The sequence below is a fragment of the Phoxinus phoxinus genome (genome assembly GCF_949152265.1).
Source record: "Phoxinus phoxinus genome assembly, chromosome: 14".
Lineage (NCBI taxonomy): Eukaryota > Metazoa > Chordata > Actinopteri > Cypriniformes > Leuciscidae > Phoxinus > Phoxinus phoxinus.
In genome coordinates, this window is record NC_136889.1 from 32,214,277 (window position 1) to 32,235,271 (window position 20,995).

At 40.5% G+C, this 20,995-nt stretch overlaps 1 protein-coding gene across 6 annotated transcripts in view; it reads left to right on the top strand.

The window, feature by feature from the left end:
* Positions 1-20,995, top strand: part of dst (dystonin) — a 223,074-nt gene that overhangs the window by 161,830 nt on the left and 40,249 nt on the right. For all 6 annotated transcript variants that reach the window (XM_079634661.1, XM_079634663.1, XM_079634664.1 and 3 more), the window contains 14 exons: positions 712-2,180; positions 10,201-10,362; positions 10,889-11,059; positions 11,166-11,332; positions 11,830-11,989; positions 12,159-12,485; positions 12,613-12,697; positions 12,802-13,043; positions 13,988-14,194; positions 15,078-15,197; positions 16,163-16,270; positions 16,776-16,994; positions 18,770-18,973; positions 19,827-20,058. In XM_079634661.1, the coding sequence (XP_079490787.1) occupies positions 712-2,180; positions 10,201-10,362; positions 10,889-11,059; positions 11,166-11,332; positions 11,830-11,989; positions 12,159-12,485; positions 12,613-12,697; positions 12,802-13,043; positions 13,988-14,194; positions 15,078-15,197; positions 16,163-16,270; positions 16,776-16,994; positions 18,770-18,973; positions 19,827-20,058 (3,873 nt within the window). The remainder of the gene's footprint in view (positions 1-711; positions 2,181-10,200; positions 10,363-10,888; positions 11,060-11,165; positions 11,333-11,829; positions 11,990-12,158; positions 12,486-12,612; positions 12,698-12,801; positions 13,044-13,987; positions 14,195-15,077; positions 15,198-16,162; positions 16,271-16,775; positions 16,995-18,769; positions 18,974-19,826; positions 20,059-20,995) is intronic.

Below are 20,995 nucleotides of genomic sequence, written 5' to 3' on the forward strand. Positions count from 1 at the left end.
CTCTTGGTGAGTGTTAAGCGACTTGGCTGTTGCTAGATTTAGTGCCTATTCAGACCCATTTATTATCAATTGCAGCAACTTCTTGGACTAACCTTATCTGGTTTCAGAGACTCCCTGGTATAATTCTGCTGTATTAAAATACAGTATGTCAGCACGGAGAGTAGGAGAGAAACAAACTAATGTAAAGGGCTGACACTAGGAAGAATGCAAATGCCATGGTTATGCTAATTAGCATTGACTTTTTGAGCAGTCTTTAGGAACTTCCCATTGAAAGTAGTTGGCAACAGTGATGTTGGGTAGCCCCACAAACTCCACATCTCTATAGCAAACTCCCAACTGACTGTGATTGTGTCACTTCATACAGCATTTTTGCTTTCAGTCATGGTAGAAAAAGTGCTTGATGCCTGACACTTGTCGTGTTATGCTCTGCTCAGACACAGTATTACATAATTGTGACGACTATTGAGTCTCTTTGTGAGACTCTTAGGCAGGGTTAGATTGCGGTCAGATAACTCTAATTCTTGGGCATTTTATATATGCGGTAAGAATAGCTACGCTTAGGCGTTAACCCGCGCGTTCAGAGGTAACTCAACTAGGTAGAATATTTTCAGGTGTCAAGGACACCCGGTTCAACCTAAGTCAGGTGCGTAGGGGAAAAATCTACCACACTTCTTATCTAACATTCTTATTTTTTACCTTGTGTTTAACCAGGAAAGCGGATTGAGCAACTCAACTCGGCCTTTGCCAGCTCCCAGCAGTTCCATCAGACTTCTAAGGACTTCCAAGCCTGGCTGAATCAAACTCTCCAGGAGCAGTGCAAGACACAGCCCATCTCCGCTTATGCAGAGAGGTTAAAACAGAGTCTCAAGGAGAACAGTGCTGTTCAGAAGGCCATTAGTGACCATGAGGGACCTTATAACACCATCATGAAAGAGGGTGAAACTCTCCTTCAGAGAACAGAGGGGGCAGAAAAGGTGGCCCTTCAGGGACAGCTCTCTGCTCTAAAGTCCAGCTGGGATGATGTGAAGAAAAGCAATGCTGATCAAGCAGAAAAGCTTCAAGGGGCCATGCAGAGGGCTTTGAAGTACAAGGAACATTCAGAGCAACTGAGCTCATGGTTGCAAGAGTTTGAAGACAGGCAGAAGAATGTAAAGCTCAGCGTGAACTCAGTGGAGATCGAGGGCTCCCTCTTGCAGTTGAAGGCCATCCAGAAGGATGTTGACAAGCATAGAGGGCAAGTTGTGATAACGAACACAGCTGCAGACAGCCTCCTGGAGGTCGTCACATCAGATGGCGATATGGTTAGGGAGGAGAAGGCAACCATTGGTAAAAGACTGGATAAGTTGACAGAAGATTTAACGCTCAAAAGAGAAACATTAGAAAACGTCTCGCAGAAACTGAAAGAGTTCAACGACTTACAGAAAGAAGCCAAAGGCCAACTGGAGGGTGCCAGGAAACAGCTCGATTTGCACTCTTCCTTGGGTGTCCAGGCCTTCAGCAACAAGAACCTGACCAACATGAAGGCTCAGCAGAACAGCTTAGAGGGTGTCCACAACCAGATTGAGCATCTCAAAAGTCTTGGACAAAGTCTTGTAGTAGATGCCTCTGAGGTTGAAGGTGTGACAGACCTTCTTCTTCAGGCAGATAGCTTGGAAAAAGACCACATGTCAATTACCAAAAAGGTAGAGGATGCTTGCTCCACCCTGGAGAACAAGCTCCAGGGCATTGGACAATTTCAGAACAGCATACGCGAAATGTTTGCAAACTTTGCAGACCTGGATGACGAGTTGGATGGTATGGCTTCAGTTGGCAGGGATCTTGACACCTTACGGGATCAGCAAAGCACTATGAAAGACTTTGTTGCTAAACTTCAGGATCTGATGACCAACACAGCTAATGGCAGAGACAGTTGCAAGAAGATGCTGGAGTCAGAGGCCTCACCAGATCTCCTGGGTCTAAAGAGAGACTTGGAAGCCCTGGGAAAGCAATGTGGAAAGCTGATGGACAGAGCCACTGCTAGAAGAGAACGGGTCGAGGAGACCCTCAGTCATCTGGAGGAGTTCTGCAGCAAGGCGCAAGAGTTTACCCACAAACTGAGCAGTGCCGAGAAGCAAGAGGAGTCCCAAGGGTCTGTTGGAATGGAAACAGAAGTCATTAACCAACAACTGGAGTCCTTCAAGGTAAAATTAAGATTCATTACCTTGTCTCACCTTGTTCTGTTCCCCCCTTCTATGGCAGTGCACTGACATTTTAAACAATTGATATGCTGCGATGTCTTACACATTAAAGATCATGAGGTAAATGTGAGCTTTGCATTTTATAATGAACAATATCTATATCTACAGTGGACCCGGAAAGTATTTGAACAGGTGAAGTGTGTCATTTATGCACCACTAGTGGCACGGAAAAGAGTTTCAGAAATATTGACTGTCTTCAAAAAAGTTTCAGTCGGTACCAGTGTTCAATTTTTTGGACAAACTCACACCATTGTTTGAGCCATCTTTATTATTTTGTTCCCAGTTAGGCCGCTGAATAAAACAGACTGCAATTCCTTTTGGTGCCATTAGTAACACAGAAATTACACTTCACCTTTATGTCACTCTTAAAGGGTTTGTTCACCCAAAAATTAAAATTATCCCATAATTTACTCACCCTCAAGCCATCTTAGGTGTGTAAGACTTTCTTCTTTCAGCCAAACACAATCGTAGTTATATTTTAAAAGATCCTAGCTCTTTCAAGCTTTATAATGGGAGTGAATGGTACCTTCGATTTTGAAGCCCCAAAATGCCCATCCATCCATCATAAAAGTAATCCTTACGGCTCCAGGGGTTAATAAAGGCCTTCAGAAGTGAACCCAAGCATTTTTGTAAGAAAAATATCCATATTTATAACTTTATAAACTGTAATCACTGGCTTCCAGTAACGGTGATACTTGAGTCTAGTTCCGGCAGAAGGGTGACCTCTGACCCCACATATGATGAGTGACCTCTGACCCGATGCATGACGTATTGACGAACCACCGAAGCACAAAGGATAGAGCAAAACAAAACATTGGTCACGAATTATAAGTCTAAAACAAGAATTTTTAAATAGAAAGTGAGAGTGGGAGGAGCTTGAGTTTGTTTGAACCGCGAGAGGCGTCTACTCTCACCTAAGCTTACGCTACTCCTACATCCTACGTCATGCAGAGGTCACTCTTCCACCAGAACTCGACTCGCGTATGGCTGTTACCGGAAGCCAGTAATTATAGTTTAATAAAGGCCTTCAGAAGGCCTTTATCAACTCCCAGAAACTGTATGGATTACTTTTATGATGGATGTAAGTACTTTTTTTGGGCTTCAAAAAAAATGGTACCATTCACTCCCATTAAGAAGCTTGGAAGATATTATATTTTAATATAACTCTGATTGTGTTCTTCTGAAAGAAGAAAGTCACATACAGCTATATCTTGAGGGTGGGTAAATTAAGGGATAATTTTCCTTTTTGGATTGCAAAGCAAAACTTTTCACAATTTTTTTTTTTTTTTTTTTAGTTTTTAAATAAAAAATACTGTGTTCATTTTAGGGGCTAATGTTTAATTAAGTATCTGCAGAGTTTTACATGAGGATTTTTGCTTCCTCAGCTATGTAGCATGGTTTTGGTCTGTTAGCCATGTGTTAGATCTTTCTCTAGATAGTTCTGTGAGTCTGTGAGCATCTGGTGCTAACAAAAGGCCGTCAGCTGATGGGGCATTGTGGCGAAGGTGCAGCGGGCCAGCTGGGGGCCAGTGGGGTGCACGTATCATAGTGGCCCAGTGAAAGCTAGCGGGCTCTGACTTCTGCTCCTTGACCTGTTAGCGACAGGGCAGGCTTCTCCATTCACTGCAAACAATAGGTGTTTTTAGCTGTTATTTTTAGCTACTAGCTAATTCAGTTTTTCTACATTTTATCCTGCTATAGTCGAGGTTGATTATTCTTATATTTAAAAAATCTGCTCAGCCTTTTTTTGTTATAGCATATGGTTGCTTTTAATACATATTTATGAAATTTTTTTAAGCATTTAAGGATGTTTCAGTAAAATACAACTGTCAGTGTTACATTACCAGAAAATAATTAGTTTTAAAGCCTGTTGACAGTTACATGCTCACAGCAGAAGTATGTAATTCACAACCATTTCTCTCTGTCTGTTTGGCAGTGATTTTTGTTAATTTTTCACAAACTGAGGGGTGAGTCGAAAATGTTTTCTGTCCCACAGATGCAGTCGAAAAAGCTTAACTTGTACTTAACCAGGGAATATTTTTAGAGAAGTTGACTTCATCTCTCAAAAATGACATATTTGTTTTGGCCTGTCAGTTTAGATTCCTGGATGTTTGTTGACTCCATATTTCAAGTGGTACATAATTTGGAAAAGTATGCGGCTGCAAGAATTTTTGGATTGTTCATATCCTCAAAAAAAAAAAGAGCCTTCTTTCTATTCTTTTGTTATGGCAACAGAGTGTGTTTTTTAAATCATTAAAAAAGATGTAGATTTCTCAGGTTGTGTTACAGTTTAATTTCGACTAGGATAAATCATAAGAAATATTAGGATGGATAATATTGTAATGTTATCACAACACTGATAGAAAACCTGCTGAACAAAACCATGTGATTTAAAATATCAGTCCTAGATAAAACCATTGTCAAGACTTAAAGTGGGATAAAACATTGTCCAGAAAGCCTTTAAATGCTTGAAGCTGAAAGAAGCTTAACCTATATCTGTATGTGCATATGAATCCAGCATGGAGATCCATGCGCTGCGCTGAAGCGTCAGCTGCCGCTGGTCAGGCGGTCGTTTGGCCCCTTGTTGTTCGGGCTCCCCCATTCTTTTTGTTCCTTTCAATCTCTGGATGGATGATCACTGCTTCATCAGCTGCTGCTGGAAAATCTGCTTTGTTCTCACTGATACGGCCATTACACACGGGGAAATTACCCAGATCATGATGCACAAAGAGAAAATCTGCTTTGTCATTTAAAAATATAAGAATATGCATGTGTTGCTTGTTTATCCTTATCATTTCAATATACTGGATTCATTTGTGACTAAACCCAATATGTAGGGAGCCGAGCCATGTGTAAAGGACCAGAATATTATAGAGACCTTGAGGTGGGTTCATTTGACTAAAGCCAGCAAGACTCAACCCACAACATGACAGCAACTACACCTTAGCAAACACATAGCAACGCATGACATTGTGGCGGTGAGTTTTACAGGAGTTATTTGGAAATTAAGGAATTGTTTGTCTTCTTTTCCACTGCTTAGACATGACCGTAATGTCTCAAGCAAACCTGTGGGATTTCTGGCTCTTGAATCATGGCTAGTATTCGTAATCCCATAGGTGACGATTGGGAAAGGGTCTTGGTGAGCCCCCAGTGTTGTCTGAATCATCAGCCTGACTCACCGTACAGACGCCCAGCAGGGAACCTGAAACCCTGCACCAGCACAGCACTGGAACTCATGCACATTGTTGCATTATGATGAAGTTGTTATTTCACTGTGATCATGTTGCATGGGACGGTAACAGAGAGGGAGAGAGATAACGTTTGTGGCCCATCGGATCTCAGCCCTTGAGTGCTGGAGGAATTTATTCTGTGAGATTTTTTTTTTCTCAACCAAACCTTTGTTCTCGTCTAAATAATAGTTCTGCGTTTCAGTGCCTGTGGGTATTGTTCGTGTGAATGGTGAGAGATTCTGTTGACAGAGTTTTTTCATACGGGGAAACATCCCTGCCCTGTTTCTGTGCACAGACAGGCATTGTTTCCCATCATGTCTGGTTTTAAATGAATGGTTTAATGCATGTAAGATCAGGGCTTATAATTTGTTCATCCACATTTTAAAAGGCTCACTGCAGAGTTGCAATCTGGCTCCATTTGTAAATGTTTGCCACCTGCAAATGGATGGTCAAAACTCCAAGGGCCACAAACTTTTGTTTCGTTTGTAAAATCATTCATACATGATTTGTCACATTTTACATAAGAACGAATTTATAAAAGAATTACACAGAAATTCTGCTCATGTTCCATAACTGAGGCCCTGAGATCAAACGGCTGTAAAGCACAGCAAATGGTCAAGTTCATCCAAATAAATGGCGTCATAGAAAGATAAATCCCTTTTATTTGCTTCATGAGACGTCTATGTGGCGTCAACAGCAGTAAACACGTCTCAGAGACATTAGAGACTTGGACTATGAAAACAAATGTCTTTCTTAATTCACTGCCTGGATTATTTCAAAATATCCTTTCTTCAAATCCCAGACATCTCTTTAACCTCTTCACCTCTGCCAGTTTCACAGTTTCCTCTTTCCGCTCGCAGAGGCTGTGTTCTGATATCTGGATGCCTACGCGCTGTTCATTTCCCCCGCACGCTTAGCAGGGAAAATATGTAATTCACTTGGAATATCCTGCAACGTCATCATACACAGGCAACACTTGAATCTCCTAGATTAGGGGTTTCACATACAGGTGAAACCTGTATGACTGATAGGTAAATGATCTATATTTGATCTATATATAGGCAGTTGACTCGTGGGCAGCGCTCCGACACATGGTGCGGTTGCACTTTGAGCGCCCCGAGTTTGACCCCCCCCTGAACCCCCCCAACTCTGCTTCATTTTCACTCTATGCAGTACTATCCAAATAAAGGTGAAATCATACTTGTTCCCTATAAATCTGAGCATATACTCTCCCTACAGTTTGGAATCTCCCTTGTGTAAAATGCACTGTGAAGATCACTACGGTACGCACCATCAGGCGATTAGAACTTATCCAGAGATTATCTTGCTGACGTAACGTTGACAAGTACCAGAAACAAAGCTGCATTCTTTATTCAGTCCAGCCTTTAATCCGTTGCTTCTCCCACCTTGTCCACTTGCCATGAAAAAAGACCTGTCATGCACTTGGCAGAGGTTACGGTGTTTCATTACCCACGTCTAGTTCCTCCCTCAGCATTCCGCTGTAATTATGAGACACTACAGGCTCTTCTGTGGCTCCAAAACACCCGGCAGAGAGGAGAAGAGAAACAAGGGACGGAGAGGGCAAGAGAGCAGAGAGCATATCTATTTCTGCCTTGTGTGATGTCATCTGAAAGGGTGCCGAACGCTTTTGTAGCTTTGCTTTCTCTCTCTCTCTCTGCCCGACCCGGACAAGAGGAGGAGGGCTGCTGTCAGAGCAGAAGCACACTAAGAAGTTAAGTCAAATGGGACACGGAGACAGAAGGGGAGAATTAAAAGAGGGTCAAACGTCTACCAATCAGCATGAGCCGGCCACCGCACAAATGGAGCTGTGGCAGATGTTGGCTGAATAATGTGAAGGGGGCGGGGCTTTAAGTCCTGTGCCAGGAGGGTGTCTGTCATTGCCGGTTGGACCACAAGAGAGGCAGGAGCGGCTTTTTGTTTCTCCTGGAGCTTATGGCTTTGTTTTCCCAGATTTGAGGATTTGTATCAGGATATGCCACCATTATGTATACGGGATACCTCTGTGTGGAAAACTGTATGGGAGATCTCAGGAAATTCTAAAATCTTTTTGGACCGCATGACGTCTGTGATGGAGTTATAAAGAACTAAGGAAACAAGCAACAATGACAAGTTGTGACAATGGGGAGAAATGGAAACCGGCAGGATTGTCATCTTGGAAAAGGATGTTTAAGAGGAAGAAGTGATCTATTAGAGAAATACCAAAAGTTTATTTAAAAAAAAAATATATATTTTTCATTAACTTTATTTTCACCAATCTCTATAAAAGTAATTTAAAGAAATTCATAGTATTTTTTTGTGGTGTTCTATTTTTGTTTTGTTTTAAATTGTATATTCATTACAAAAGTCTATATTTTACTCTTACTGCTGTATTTATTTACCTTTTCAAAGGGGGGTAAAGTGTATGCTTAGTGACTTGCAAAAGTAAAGACTCCCTTTTGGCTTTTTTTAAGTCTTTTTCATGTCTGTTAGGGATTGTTGCACTGAAAACCTTTACCTCATTGTTGTACATCATTTGTAAGTTATTGTCATAATGGGGAAACCTCTGAGTAGACCAGACTGTCTGCGGCAGAACCCTTCTTGTGTGGGCAAAGGAGAGGAGGAAGACCTGAACATCGATGACTGTTACGTTCCCCAGAGGTCCATATATGACACCGTGCGCCTGAACGAGCAGATCGACTCGGGCTCAAAGGGCAGCCTGGCCTCAAGGCACTTCGTTGGGACTTTGCCATATAGCCACCGCACACTGGACATAAACGCACTCTGTGGGAACGGCGTCCTGGCCTCCTCCAGTGCCTTTGAGCTCCGCAGCAGGGAGGCGGTGCGTTTGGATGAGCGGGTTGTGTTCGACGGCTTGAAGCTTAATGGGGATATTATCCGGGGTGCAGACACCATGCTGTGTAAGCCCCGAGCAGTGGGAGAGAAGAGGGAGCCGCCTCAGCACCGGCGCTCCTGGCGGACCTTCGCTCCCGCAAACCTCAGTGAGTTCGGCAGCTCCAGCGGAATGCTATGCGATGATGGATCGGGCCAACGTGGATTGGGTCGAGTGGGAAAAGGACGCAGTATGACGAACTCTCTTACCTCAGAAGGCGACTCGGGCCTGTGTAGTCCCACTGTGGAAAGAGAACAACAAAACCCACAAGGCCAGAGGAGAACCGGGCCTGGTACAAGAAGCCTTTCTTCTGCTGAGGGAGTGCACGTATCTGGGGACCTAAAGCCAGGGCATTCCCTTAGCTCTGGCCAGGAAGACTTCCCCTTCTCCCCGAAGAAAGACAGGTTACAAACTCCGCTGTATTACACAGATGCATCAACGCTTGGAAGCCAACAACATAACAATACATACAACTCAGACCTCAGTGTGGGTCAGCACGCAGTTTCTAATAGCGATATAAATGCCAGGACGCTGGCAGAGTCGAGCAGTAAAACACATATGTCCACAACATTTTCAGGATACGAGGAATTACCTACAGCTGAACTTCTTGAAGACACTTGTTCACAGGATGACTGTGAGCTTCTCAGTGTTGTGGTGACGGAACCAAAGACTCTTTCACATTGCCGGCAGAATATAGAACAATATGCAACTAAGGATGTAAAGAGTTATGAATACGAGCAAAGAGCTACAGACTCCAAAATGGCAGATTTGGAGGATTTCTTGTTGTTAGTTGAAAGGGAGGCAGGTTTCACCAATGGAATAAAACACATGGAGGATGAAGACATAGAGAGTCTATTAACATCCATAGCTGAATGTTCGCAGATGGACCTTGTGGCCTTGCCTTCCACCCAGGTACCCCAAAATAGCTGGTTAATGTTGATTGTTTGATTAGCGTTTCTTGGGAGGGAGACACTTGGCCTTTATCAGATTAGGAGACAGCTGAATTGGGTTTATCGTTATTTGCTTGTCAGTGACTCAGATGTTGTGATGGTGCACAGCTGGTTATAACTGAGTAGAAGCCTCTCACAACAACCAGTTGACTGGTGCTGGAGCACATAGTGCCCATTTTAGTGGAAGAACATCGCCTTATAAGGATGCTGGCTAAAACATATCTAGTTACCCTGCTGAAAAGACCAGCGTAACTGGCCACTAGCTTATGTTTTGGATGCTGGTTCCCAAAATGTGATTGTAGTAGTTCATGTTCACATTCATGTAGTCCCTTTTTGTTTCAATGTTAAAATCTCCTAAGGAGTTTTAGAAGAAACATCAAAGATACATTTGATTCTTAACATAGAACCACAACTGAGAACTCTATGTAGTGCTTAAGAGTAACTTCATATATTGGCTTTTATTAATGATTGCTTGAATATTATGAAGTTCAATGAATCTTCAAACACTTAATAGCTTACGGTTTTTTTTTGCATTGTTTTTTTAGTGTTCTGACAAGACCAGCGTAATTGGCCACTATCTTATGTTTTGGATGCTGGTTCCCAAATTGGGATTGTAGTAGTAGTTTGCTGTGTGTATGCTATCCACATTCATGTAGTCTCTTTTGTTTCAACGTTTACAACTCCTATGGAATTTTAGGAAAAACATAAAAAAAGAAAGATAAATTTGATTCTTAATGTAGAAAGATAACAGAGAACTATATGTAGTGCCAAAAGTGTAACTTCAAAGATTGGACTTGCATTAATGATTGCTTGAATATTATGTTCAATCTGAAACACTAAATAGCTTACAGTTGTGCTATTACTATTACTCCTATGCTATTTATCACTTACAGGTTTTCCAGAAAGACGTCATTGAGTCGCTGCAGAGCCAATTGCATGAGTTGAACACTCTGGGCCATTCATTGATCCAGAACGCCGGCAAAGGCACCAGCACCAAAAGCCTTGATCATGATCTAGAAGAGGCCAACACCAGATGGAACACCCTCAACAAAAAAGTAAGACCCACTCTTCAGCTAGTTTCACAAAATGTTTACATTTGAGTTGAAGAGGTGCTATAATATCATGTGTGAATTGTTCGATTTCTTCATCCACTGCACTCTGGAATGCTCATAATCTTTTGATAGCAATCATAATGTTTGCCAGTGTTGGTGAGTAACTAACACGTACTGTCGCCACTACCTTAGCTGTAATTTTCAGTACTTTGAGAATAGACCATTTCAAGGATGTATTCAATAATAAACACGTTGGAATGCTACTGCACATATCTGGTTAATAAATCTAATTTCCCACCGATGTTTTGAATGCACTCAACAACTATCCGGAAACGTCCAGGGAACAAAGACGTCACATCCTTAAGCCAACAAATAGCCGTTGAAATGGTCTATAGTCGAGTGTAGCCTTTCCAGTATCCATGGTTTAGAACAAGTAGCGATAGTGTTAGATGCTACACCAACAGATTTAGTCATTTGTACAGTTTTTTAGGTTGTTTCCTCAGCATTGCTGTATTTGTGATCTTCACAGGTTGCGGAGCGATCTGCACAGCTTCATGAAGCCCTGCTCCACTGTGGCCGGTTCCAGGATGCTCTGGAGTCTCTTCTCAGCTGGCTCACGGACACAGAGGAGCTGGTGGCCAATCAGAAGCCTCCGTCAGCAGAATTCAAAGTGGTCAAAGCACAGATACAAGAACAGAAGGTATGACGTCAGAAATGTCAATGAGAATCAGTTCGCTGATGTGAAATCTGTCTTTTGGTTTTACATATGCTGATGTCCGTTTATTTTTCCTAATGGCTCTGTCTAGCTCCTGCAGAGACTGCTGGATGACCGGAGAGCTACAGTGGAGCTGATCAAGACGGAGGGACGGAAGATGACGGGTTTAGCTGACACTGTTGATAAGGAGAAGATTGCGAGAGAGATTGAATGCCTGGGGCAAAGGTGGGATGCCCTACTTAAGAAAGCGGAGAACAGGTAAATCTATTAACACATCCTAAATTCTGGAAATAAAGTGCCCATAGTTGGCAAGTCAAATAGGCATTGGCTAAAATAATGTTTTATTTTGTAGATTCCCTTAAGTACTAAAAATAAAATGTCAGTGTTTAATTTGGTAGCACTTTATTTTACAGTCCTGTTCCCCATGTACATACTATGCACTTATTATAGTTATTACAATATCTGGGTGATAACTAGGTACAACCCTTGAACTGTGAAATTTACTAGCAATTTCTCTCATTAATAATATCGTTATGTGTTTACCAGCATTGTGCAATGGTTTTGAATGAGTTTAAACTTTGGTGGACAAATCTTAAGTTACAGCTTCTAAATAAGAATCAGTGCTCATTTTCCAGCTGTACTTATAAGGTATAATCACAATCACTAGTTTTTTCATGGGTAAAGGACTGTGTATGTACAGTATAATCAAACCCAGTCGTGTCCAGCAATAAAACTAACTGCCGCGTTCTTGGCAGACACAAGCAGCTGGAGAATATATTGGTGGTGGCACAGCAATTCCATGAGACCCTTGAGCCTCTGACGGAGTGGTTGACAGCTACCGAAAAAAGACTAGCCAATTCAGAGCCCATCGGCACCCAGACGTCCAAGTTAGAGGAGCAAATCTCTCAGCATAAGGTACAGGACCGTCTGTCGCGACAGCATAGTCCCGTGGCCATCATTAGTTTGTTTTACTTTATCCATTCCCTGCATTTACGTTCTCCTCGATTATGTTCTCATTTGATCCATTCTTTTTCTGTTATTATGGTTTCCCGCTCCCTGGTTATGTGACATCCATGGTAAACAGGCCTTAGAGGAGGAGGTTTTGGGCCGGGGTAAGATCTTGTACCAGGCCATGAGTCTGGGCCAATCTCTGCGGGCGGTGGGCTGTGTGGATGACAGGGAGCTGGTCCAGGCAAAGCTGGACAACATGAACAGCAGATATATGGAGCTGCAGGAGCATTGCCGTCAGAAGGCCGAGTTACTGCGACAGGCCCTGGCTAATGCTCAGCTCTTTGGGGAGGACGAAGTGTCCCTCATGACCTGGCTCGATGAGGTGCACTGCAAACTGAGCGAGGTCTCGATCCAAGACTACGCGATGGCCGTGCTCGTGAAACAGCACGCTGAGCAGCTGGTACTTCACAAGCTCCTCCTCTTAAGGCTTCCTTCCCTTGTTTTCATCATTTCATTTCTCTGTCTACTCTGATTTTGTATCGCTCTGTTAGAAAATGCTGGTGACTGATGTATGTTTCAATGTCTAGACTCTTCATGAAGACATTGAGTTGAGGAAACAAAATATTGAACAGGCCATCCTAAATGGGTTAGAACTGCTGAAACAGTCCACAGGTGAGATTCAAAACACTGTGTCAATATTTGGAGGGTTTTCTGTTTGATGGGAAGCTTTTGATGCTCTGAAACTGTGAATCATCTGTGTGTTCACTTTCATTCAGGCGATGAGGTTGTCGTCATACAAGGTAAACTGGATGGGATAAAGACGAGGTATTCAGAGATCAACACAATGAGCAACAATGTTTCAAAGACTCTGGACAAAGCCCTGTCCCTGGCCACAAAGCTGCAGAACACCCACGAGGAGCTGGACTCCTGGCTGGAGAAGGTCGAGTCTGAGCTGGCTTCATTTAAAGCTGAAGAACCAGTCGGAGAACAGCTCACTGGCTTGCAAGAGAGGCAGAAAGTAAGTGATGCTGCAAAAGTGTTAATGCTAGGCACCTCGAATACCAAACAAACCGAGTCTATTAATATTTACACAACACCGTTTTCAACTAAAAATGGGGAAGAAATGATTAGCCGGTCATTTACACGACAACTGCGTTTTGGGGACCTCAAAATACAAACTTTTAAAAACATGTTTCAAAGTGCCAGTTTTACTGTTATCGTCTCTGTGTAAACTACAAAAAACAGTGACGTCACGCGCACGTGTATAACATGTTATAGGCACGTTGTGTTTCACTGTCCTGGCATGAATAATACAGCGTTTTATAGTCGTTTTAGCGGATTCATACATTGTTTTTAGTTTTTAGTACATCATTGTCATGTAAATGTACCCTAAGTCTCCCCCTTAATTGGTTTCCTTCAAAGACTCAGAAGAGATCTCAATAATATCTCAAACTGTGCTCAGATTTGCCAGACTAAATGATATGGTCTATGATGTCCAACTTCATTGTTAAATACATTTAGGAGAAACATACAAGATGTTTTTGAATAAACAGAGGATTAAAATCCAATATAACTTAAATAAAGAGCTTGCAAAGACTGGCTGATGGTGATTTAATTATGATGTTTGAAAAAAAAAATGCCAATTTTAAGGTGTCATTGTGACAGTGAAGTGACACAAATACGTAAGAACTAATAATTAACACCACATGTACTGTACTTACTATAGGTTTAGGGTTAGTTGCTTGTAAGTATGCATCATTTACTGTTATTACTCTAGTAAGTACAGGTAATCTGTATAACAAGGACACTGTAATATAAAGTGACACCAAAAAACTCTATTTCACAGTAAAATCCAAAAGAAACACTTTTTACACAAAAATACTTGAAAATGGAAAATGCTTGTTTTCAAGTGTAGTCAGAATTGGTGGATTTATCAGTCTATCGTTTATGTGTCCCATTCAGACACTGCTGAAGGAGGTTAAGGACCAGAAGCCACTGGTCGACTCTCTGAATGAAGTGACCAGCGCTCTGCTGGAACTGGTTCCCTGGCGAGCGAGAGAAGGGCTGGACAGGATGGTCACCGATTACAACGAGCGCTACCGATCGGCGAGCGATGCCGCTACACAACACGTGGACCAGACTGGAGCTGCCATCTTAAAATCCCAGCAGGTACGGCGGTTCTCAGCTGCTCGAGGAAATAACACCAGCTTCTATTAGGAGGATTCACAATGAAGTTTGCTGAAAGGCCCAAACAATGAAGCGCCTGTGATTGCTGCCAAGGGTGATCGGACTCATTGTGGTGTTAATTCTTAATGCTTTATAGTCGTCCAAACTTTATTTATTCTTTTGAGTCGCCTTGATGGTATTTACATAATATACTAATGGAGTGTGACCCAGCTTGATTACATTTGCATCTCATTAGTGTGTTTATATGGTTTATTACTGATTAGTCGCCTGGGTTTTTAAATAATTTGCAAGGTAAAATACTACTAATGTAGAATACATTTAATTTATTATTGATAAATATATTATTAATGTGGGCTATCTGGCTTTTATAAAGGGGAATGTTATGCATTTTAGTGACTAAATTATAATATCAGTCACTGTTTGTTGAACCAAAAGCTCTCTTGATTTTATTTTCCACTCTATGTCTGAAGCCGACACTGAAACCTACTGTTTTTAGACTTATATATTCAAATGACCTGATTGGCTAATCTCTTTCCTTGTAAAAACAAGTAACAACCTGTCTTCATTTGCTGAATATTCACGGTGTTGTTATGCAAATGTGGGGGATCATGTTAATGAGCTCATGTGAATGTCTGAATGGCCTGATTTTGCAGCTTTGTTTCCAATAATGCTCAGGGTTGACTGGAGAAGAAGCTGTGCATTATGAACATATGCATATGTATGCATAGTACATCAAACTCATTTAATCTCGATTTAATTGAATATTGATGTTATTTAAATGTATGCATTCTGTTGGAAGCGCATGGAGATATGATATGGACAGTCAGATATATCACTGTTTTCTGGTTTTTCCTCGGATGTGCAGTTCGATCAGGCGGCCGCCACGGAGCTGGAGTGGCTGTCGAAGGCAGAGAAGAAGTTGTCCTGTCTCGGAGACGTCAGGCTTGAACCGGAGCAGACCGCAGCTCAGCTTCAGGCTCAGAAGGTCAGTCGGACGTTTGCGTGGTCGTCTCCAACACATACGTTATAATCAGGGCTTGACAGAAACGTTTCTGCTCACCAGCCACTGTGGCTAGTGGTTTCACAAAGTTACCAGCCACTCAGCATTTTCACTGGCCACAATTTTGACATCGATACCATTGGGGAAAACTCCCATATGTATATGTTTAATATAATTTTTTATATTATCTTATAATTTGGCTGCTGTCACTTTAAGAGCGAACGCACCAACTCATTATACTGTTACTTTCTCAACTGTTTACATTCACTTAAAACAGAACTGACTGTGTTTATGTGAATACTTACCAAGACCAGCAATTGACCCTTCGCAGGGAGCTTGATTGACAGGTGATCTGACCAATCATACTTCGCCTTCCGCCATTTTGTCCGACAAAGCAGTCAGGAGAGTTAGTAGATTAACATGGGAAGATTTGAACTTGAGAAGCGGAGTGTACTGACGTCTTTCCGCGGTTAAAACGACATTCCTTCTGATGTTCATTCATGTTTATTTGATGCTATAAATGAACTAGAAGAAGAGATGATCGGTTCACGCGCAGCTTTAACTGAGGCGACACAGCGATCTGACAGACGCATTAAAGAGCCACAAAACGGTATTTATTGTTTCAATTTCTTTTGAGAGCAGCTGGTATCGTGTGTATATTCTGTGGAAAATTAGTATAGGAACGTTTCAGATATTTCAGTATCGATATGTATCGAAAATACTATATTTTTGACAACACTGCATTGCACTTAGTTTATTATTTCAGTTGCCTTTTTAGAAGACTACAATTGAAAAAAAAAAATAATAATTCAACCCGCCAAAGTGTCTAGTAGCAGTGAGTGCGTTACACACCACTGCTGAAACACACACACATTTGCCAGGTTGGCGGGTGTTCATGTCAAGCCCTGGTAATAAAGCCCACATTGTCTAAAGCTATCTTCCTCCTCCAGAGCTTCTCCATGGACATTATGAGACATAAAGATGCTGTGGATGACATTGTAAAGACCGGCGAGGCCATTATGAACAGCAAAGATGAGGCAGAGAAGCAGGTGTTGAGGGTAAATAAAAGTACATTTCTGACCCTGGACCACAAAACCAGTCACATGGGTCAATTTTTTGAAATTGAGATTATACATCATCTGAAAGCTGAATAAATAATCTTTCCATTGATGTGTGGTTTCTTAGGATAGGACAATATTTGGCTGATATAAAACTATCTGTAAATCTGGAATCTGACGGAGCAAAACAATGTAAACATTGAGAAAATCTCCTTTAAAGTTGTGCATTTATGTTCACGATTGTGCTGCATTCACTCACAAACATACATGTTTTATATATTTACGGTAGGAAATTTACTAAATATCTTCATGGAACATGATCTTAATATCCTAATGATTTTTGGCATAAAAGAAAAATCTATTATTTTGACCCATACAATGTATAGTTGGCTATTGCCACAGATATACCCGTGCGACTCTGGTTTTGTGATCCAGGGTCACATATATAAAGAATTAGAGCGTAAGCTGTGTCCAGTACTGGTGACATTCCTGTGGTCTCGTGCAGGTGAAGCTCCAGGAGTTGTCGGAGAAGTACAGTGCGGTCAGTCAGCTGAACTCGGAGCGCTGTCTGCAGCTGGAGAGAGCTCATTCTCTAGCCTGCCAGTTCTGGGAGACGCACGACGAGCTCTGGCCATGGCTTCAGGAGACCAGAACTAGCTTCACTCAGCTGCCCAAGCCAGCCATCGAGTACGAAGCCCTTCGACAGCAACAGGAGGAGCTGAGGGTGAGACTATCCCGCTGTTTATTACACGCGTGCGCTAGATCATTCCTGTCATTAATGAAGCACACACCTTCAGGTGATGGATGTTACACATCATTTCTGAAATAAAATAATTTGGTTGCATTTTATTTTGATAGTCCACTTTAGACAAGTGATGTTGCACCTACAGTACATGTCCACTAACTCTCATTAGGGTTGTTAGTTAGTGGTTAGGGTTAGTAAAATAAGTTGACATGTAGTTGCAACATTGCTTATTGTCAACAGAATGTCTAAAGTGGACCGTCAAAATAAAGTGTTACCAATTTGATTTAATATATATATATATATTTGTGTGTGTGTGTGTTTAACTAATAACTATACATTTTACATGTTTTTACTGCTGTTGAAGTTTAGCATTGCGCTCACAGCTGATTGGTTTGTGTTAAATAACATTATCTACGTTTACATGCACCCAAATATTATTCCCATTATAATCAGATATATGATTTAAAAAAGCCTTCATGTAAATACCTCAATCTATCCTAATGAATCTTGACAGGAAGTGTTGGTGTAGGCCTGAAATAATCCGATCGACAGCAAAAAATCAAGCATGCAACAATTGAAAACGACTATTTTCTTAATCAGATTCAAAAATACTATAGCTTGCCCAGATGCTGTAGTGCGTATGCTTTACATCATATGAACCTGCTTATGTTTATCAATGTCTCATGAACTGGTCAGTGGAGGACACAACAGAGACGGCGCTCTTGTGACATAAATGTTAGCTTTCTTTTTAGATAATGTCAAGTATACTCACAGAAGCTCTGTTGGCATTATTGCAGTGGCTTTCTCCGGTTCTGAATTTTGGTTCAGAATACATGTAATGCAGATATATGAATATATTAATCAGATTAAAACCTGTAGCGAACCTCAGATGTTGAAATCAGAAATGAGTGCATGTTTTTTTTATTGAATATGTATCAAGTAACAAGCAGATATAAAGAACAGAACAAATAGAACTTCTACATTAATTAAATTGTATCAAGTATATGTAAAGCTTCACATATATATAAATAAATAAATAAATAATAATAATAATAATAAATAAATAAATCAAATAAAAGACATACACAGAGGAAACATTATGCATCAGTGGTATTATAAAAAATATCATCATTCAAGAATCTGTCACTTTTCTTGTTTTTAATCAACCTTAGAGACTTCAGAAATGTATCAATTTCGATTAAGAAATGCGGAAAAGTTGGCTGCGATTTAGAGAATTTTTGCTTGTGAATAAAAAAATTTCCAAACAAAATAAAAAAATTAACAATGTAATTAATTGAAGTACTAGCTTTATCTTCTTTATAGTAACAAATTATATCCTTGAAAGGATTTGGAAGAATCAAGGTGCTTGCCAATATGAAGATATAACCTATTCCAGAAGTTTTGGGAAATGAGTGCATGTAAACACACCTAATGTGTGGTGATGAGGTCATTCTTCCAGTGTAGAGATGTTGAAAATATGTCATACTGTGCAGTTGCTGGCATTTTATTAAAGAGACTCGAGACTGTGACTTTACCATGCTTTACTGTCACGAAATCACTGTAATGCAGTGCCTTGGATGACTTAATGCTTTCTTTAAATAGTTAAGAGGATAGAGTATTATGTACATCAGTGTCCTGACCGCTGCTAAACGAGATCTGTGTGAAATGTTGTCTAATTGTGTTTGATCTTTATCAGTTTTTTGATGATAATGACATGCATTTTATTCTGATGATATTCAACGTTGCACCTTCAGCAAATGCGGGAGCTGATAGCGGAGCACAAGCCACACATCGACAAGATGAATAAGACCGGACCTCAGCTGGTGGAGTTGAGTCCCACAGAAGCCACGTCCATCAGAGAGAAGTACCAGACCTCCGACAGCCTGTACGGTCAGCTGAAAGTGGACGTCAAGGTCAGAGCCGCTGTCCTGGATGAGGCCATCTCCAAATCCACTCAGGTACGGCTGCGCTTCATTCTCACCTCTTCAAGCATCCTCATTCTTTCAGTTAAATGAACAGCATTTTGGTTTAAATATAAACCTTTTGTAAGATTATGAATATCTTTCACTTTTGATCAATTTAATGCATACAGATGAAACTCGAAAAATTAGAATATGGTGCAAAAGTTCAACTTAAAAGGTGAAACTAATATATTATATAGACTCATTACATGCAAAGTGAGATATTTCAAGCCTTTATTTGTTATAATGTTGATGATTATGGCACAGGTTATGAAAACCTTTTCACAATATTCAAATTTTGAATTTGGGGTTTTCTATAAGCCATAATAATCAAAATTGTAACAAATAAAGGCTTGAAATATCTCACTTTGCATGTAATGAGTCTATATAATATATTAGTTTCACCTTTTAAGTTGAATTACTGAAATAAATTAACTTTTGCACAATATAATTTTTTTTCGAGTTTCACCTGTACTTGCTTAATAAAAGTTTACTTACCCCAAACTTTTGAATAGTAGTGCATCATGGTTTTCACAAAAAAATATTAAGTAGCAAAAATGTTTCTTGAGTGGCAAATCATCATATTAGAGTGATTTCTGAAGGATCATGTGACACTGTAATGATGCTGGAAATTCAGCTTTGATCACAGGAATAAATTACATTTTACTATATAATCACATAGAAAACAGTAGTTTAAAATTAATATAATAATATAGAAATATTGTGAAATTTTGTTGAATAAATACTGCCTTAGTGAGCAGCATAAAGAGGCTTCCTTCAAAAACATAAAAAAAACCTTGAGCGGTAGTGTACGTATTCAAATGACTCTGGTAATGAACGCTCTCCACAGTTCCATGATAAGATCGAGCCGATGCTGGAGTCTCTGGAGCGCATCTCTGAACGCCTGCGCCAGCCTCCGTCCATCTCTGTGGAGGTGGAGAAGATCCGAGAGCAGATCTCCGAGAACAGAGCCGTGACTGTAGACCTGGAGAAGCTTCAGCCCTCGTACGAGACGCTCAGAGAGCGAGGAGAGGAGATGATCGCGCGCTCAGAAGGAGCCGACAAGGACCTCTCCGCCAAAGGTAGCGATGCTGGAGCTTGAGTTTTTATTCATATTTTACTTACAATTCGTTTTTATTTTATATTTTTTAAAGGGGTGGTATAATGCCCTTTTCACAAGATGTAAAGATGTAAGTCTCTGAGTGTGTATGTGAAGTTTTAGCTCAAAATACCCCACAGATATTGTTATATAGCATGTTAAAATTGCCACTTTTTGAGGGTGAGCAAAAACACACCATTTTGTGTGTCCCTTTAAATGCAAATGAGCTGCTGCTCCCGGCACAGGGGGCGGAGCTTCAAGAGCTTGTGTCCTTTTACCTCACACACACTGAAGACTTCAAAACTTTTAGCCTTTTATGTTCAAAAAGTTCACCCTCAAAAAGTGACAATTTTAACATGCTGTATAAAAATATATGTGGGGTATTTTGAGCTAAAACTTCACACACACTCTCTGGGGACATCAGAGACTTATTTTACATCTTGTGAAAAGGGCATTATACCCCCCCTTTAAATGAATAAACTCAAACATAAAAGTTAGTTAATTTGCATTTGCTAAAAAATTGCAACAAAACATGCACTACATTACATATTCATTATATATTTACATAACCTGTTAGTGATGTCTTCATTATTTAATTAATGTTTGAATAAACGTCATGAAAAAAAAGTTATACCAGCCATTGGTTAAATGTTTATATTAACAAAAAATGGAATTTATTTCGGTGCATCACTAAAATTTATGAATTTAAATAAAATGTGTAATATAAAAAAGTTTTCAATTAAATTTTAGGCCCAGATTTTTCTTTCTGGTGCTTCACTTATTTTAATACATAATGTTAAAAATTAATTAAAATGCTTAAACATTTTTTTTTTTCAGTTAACTTTTATGTTTAGTAACAACGTTTTTTGAATGATTTTAGTTAACTATAATAACCCTGTTGTGCGGTTTGAAGGCACTGT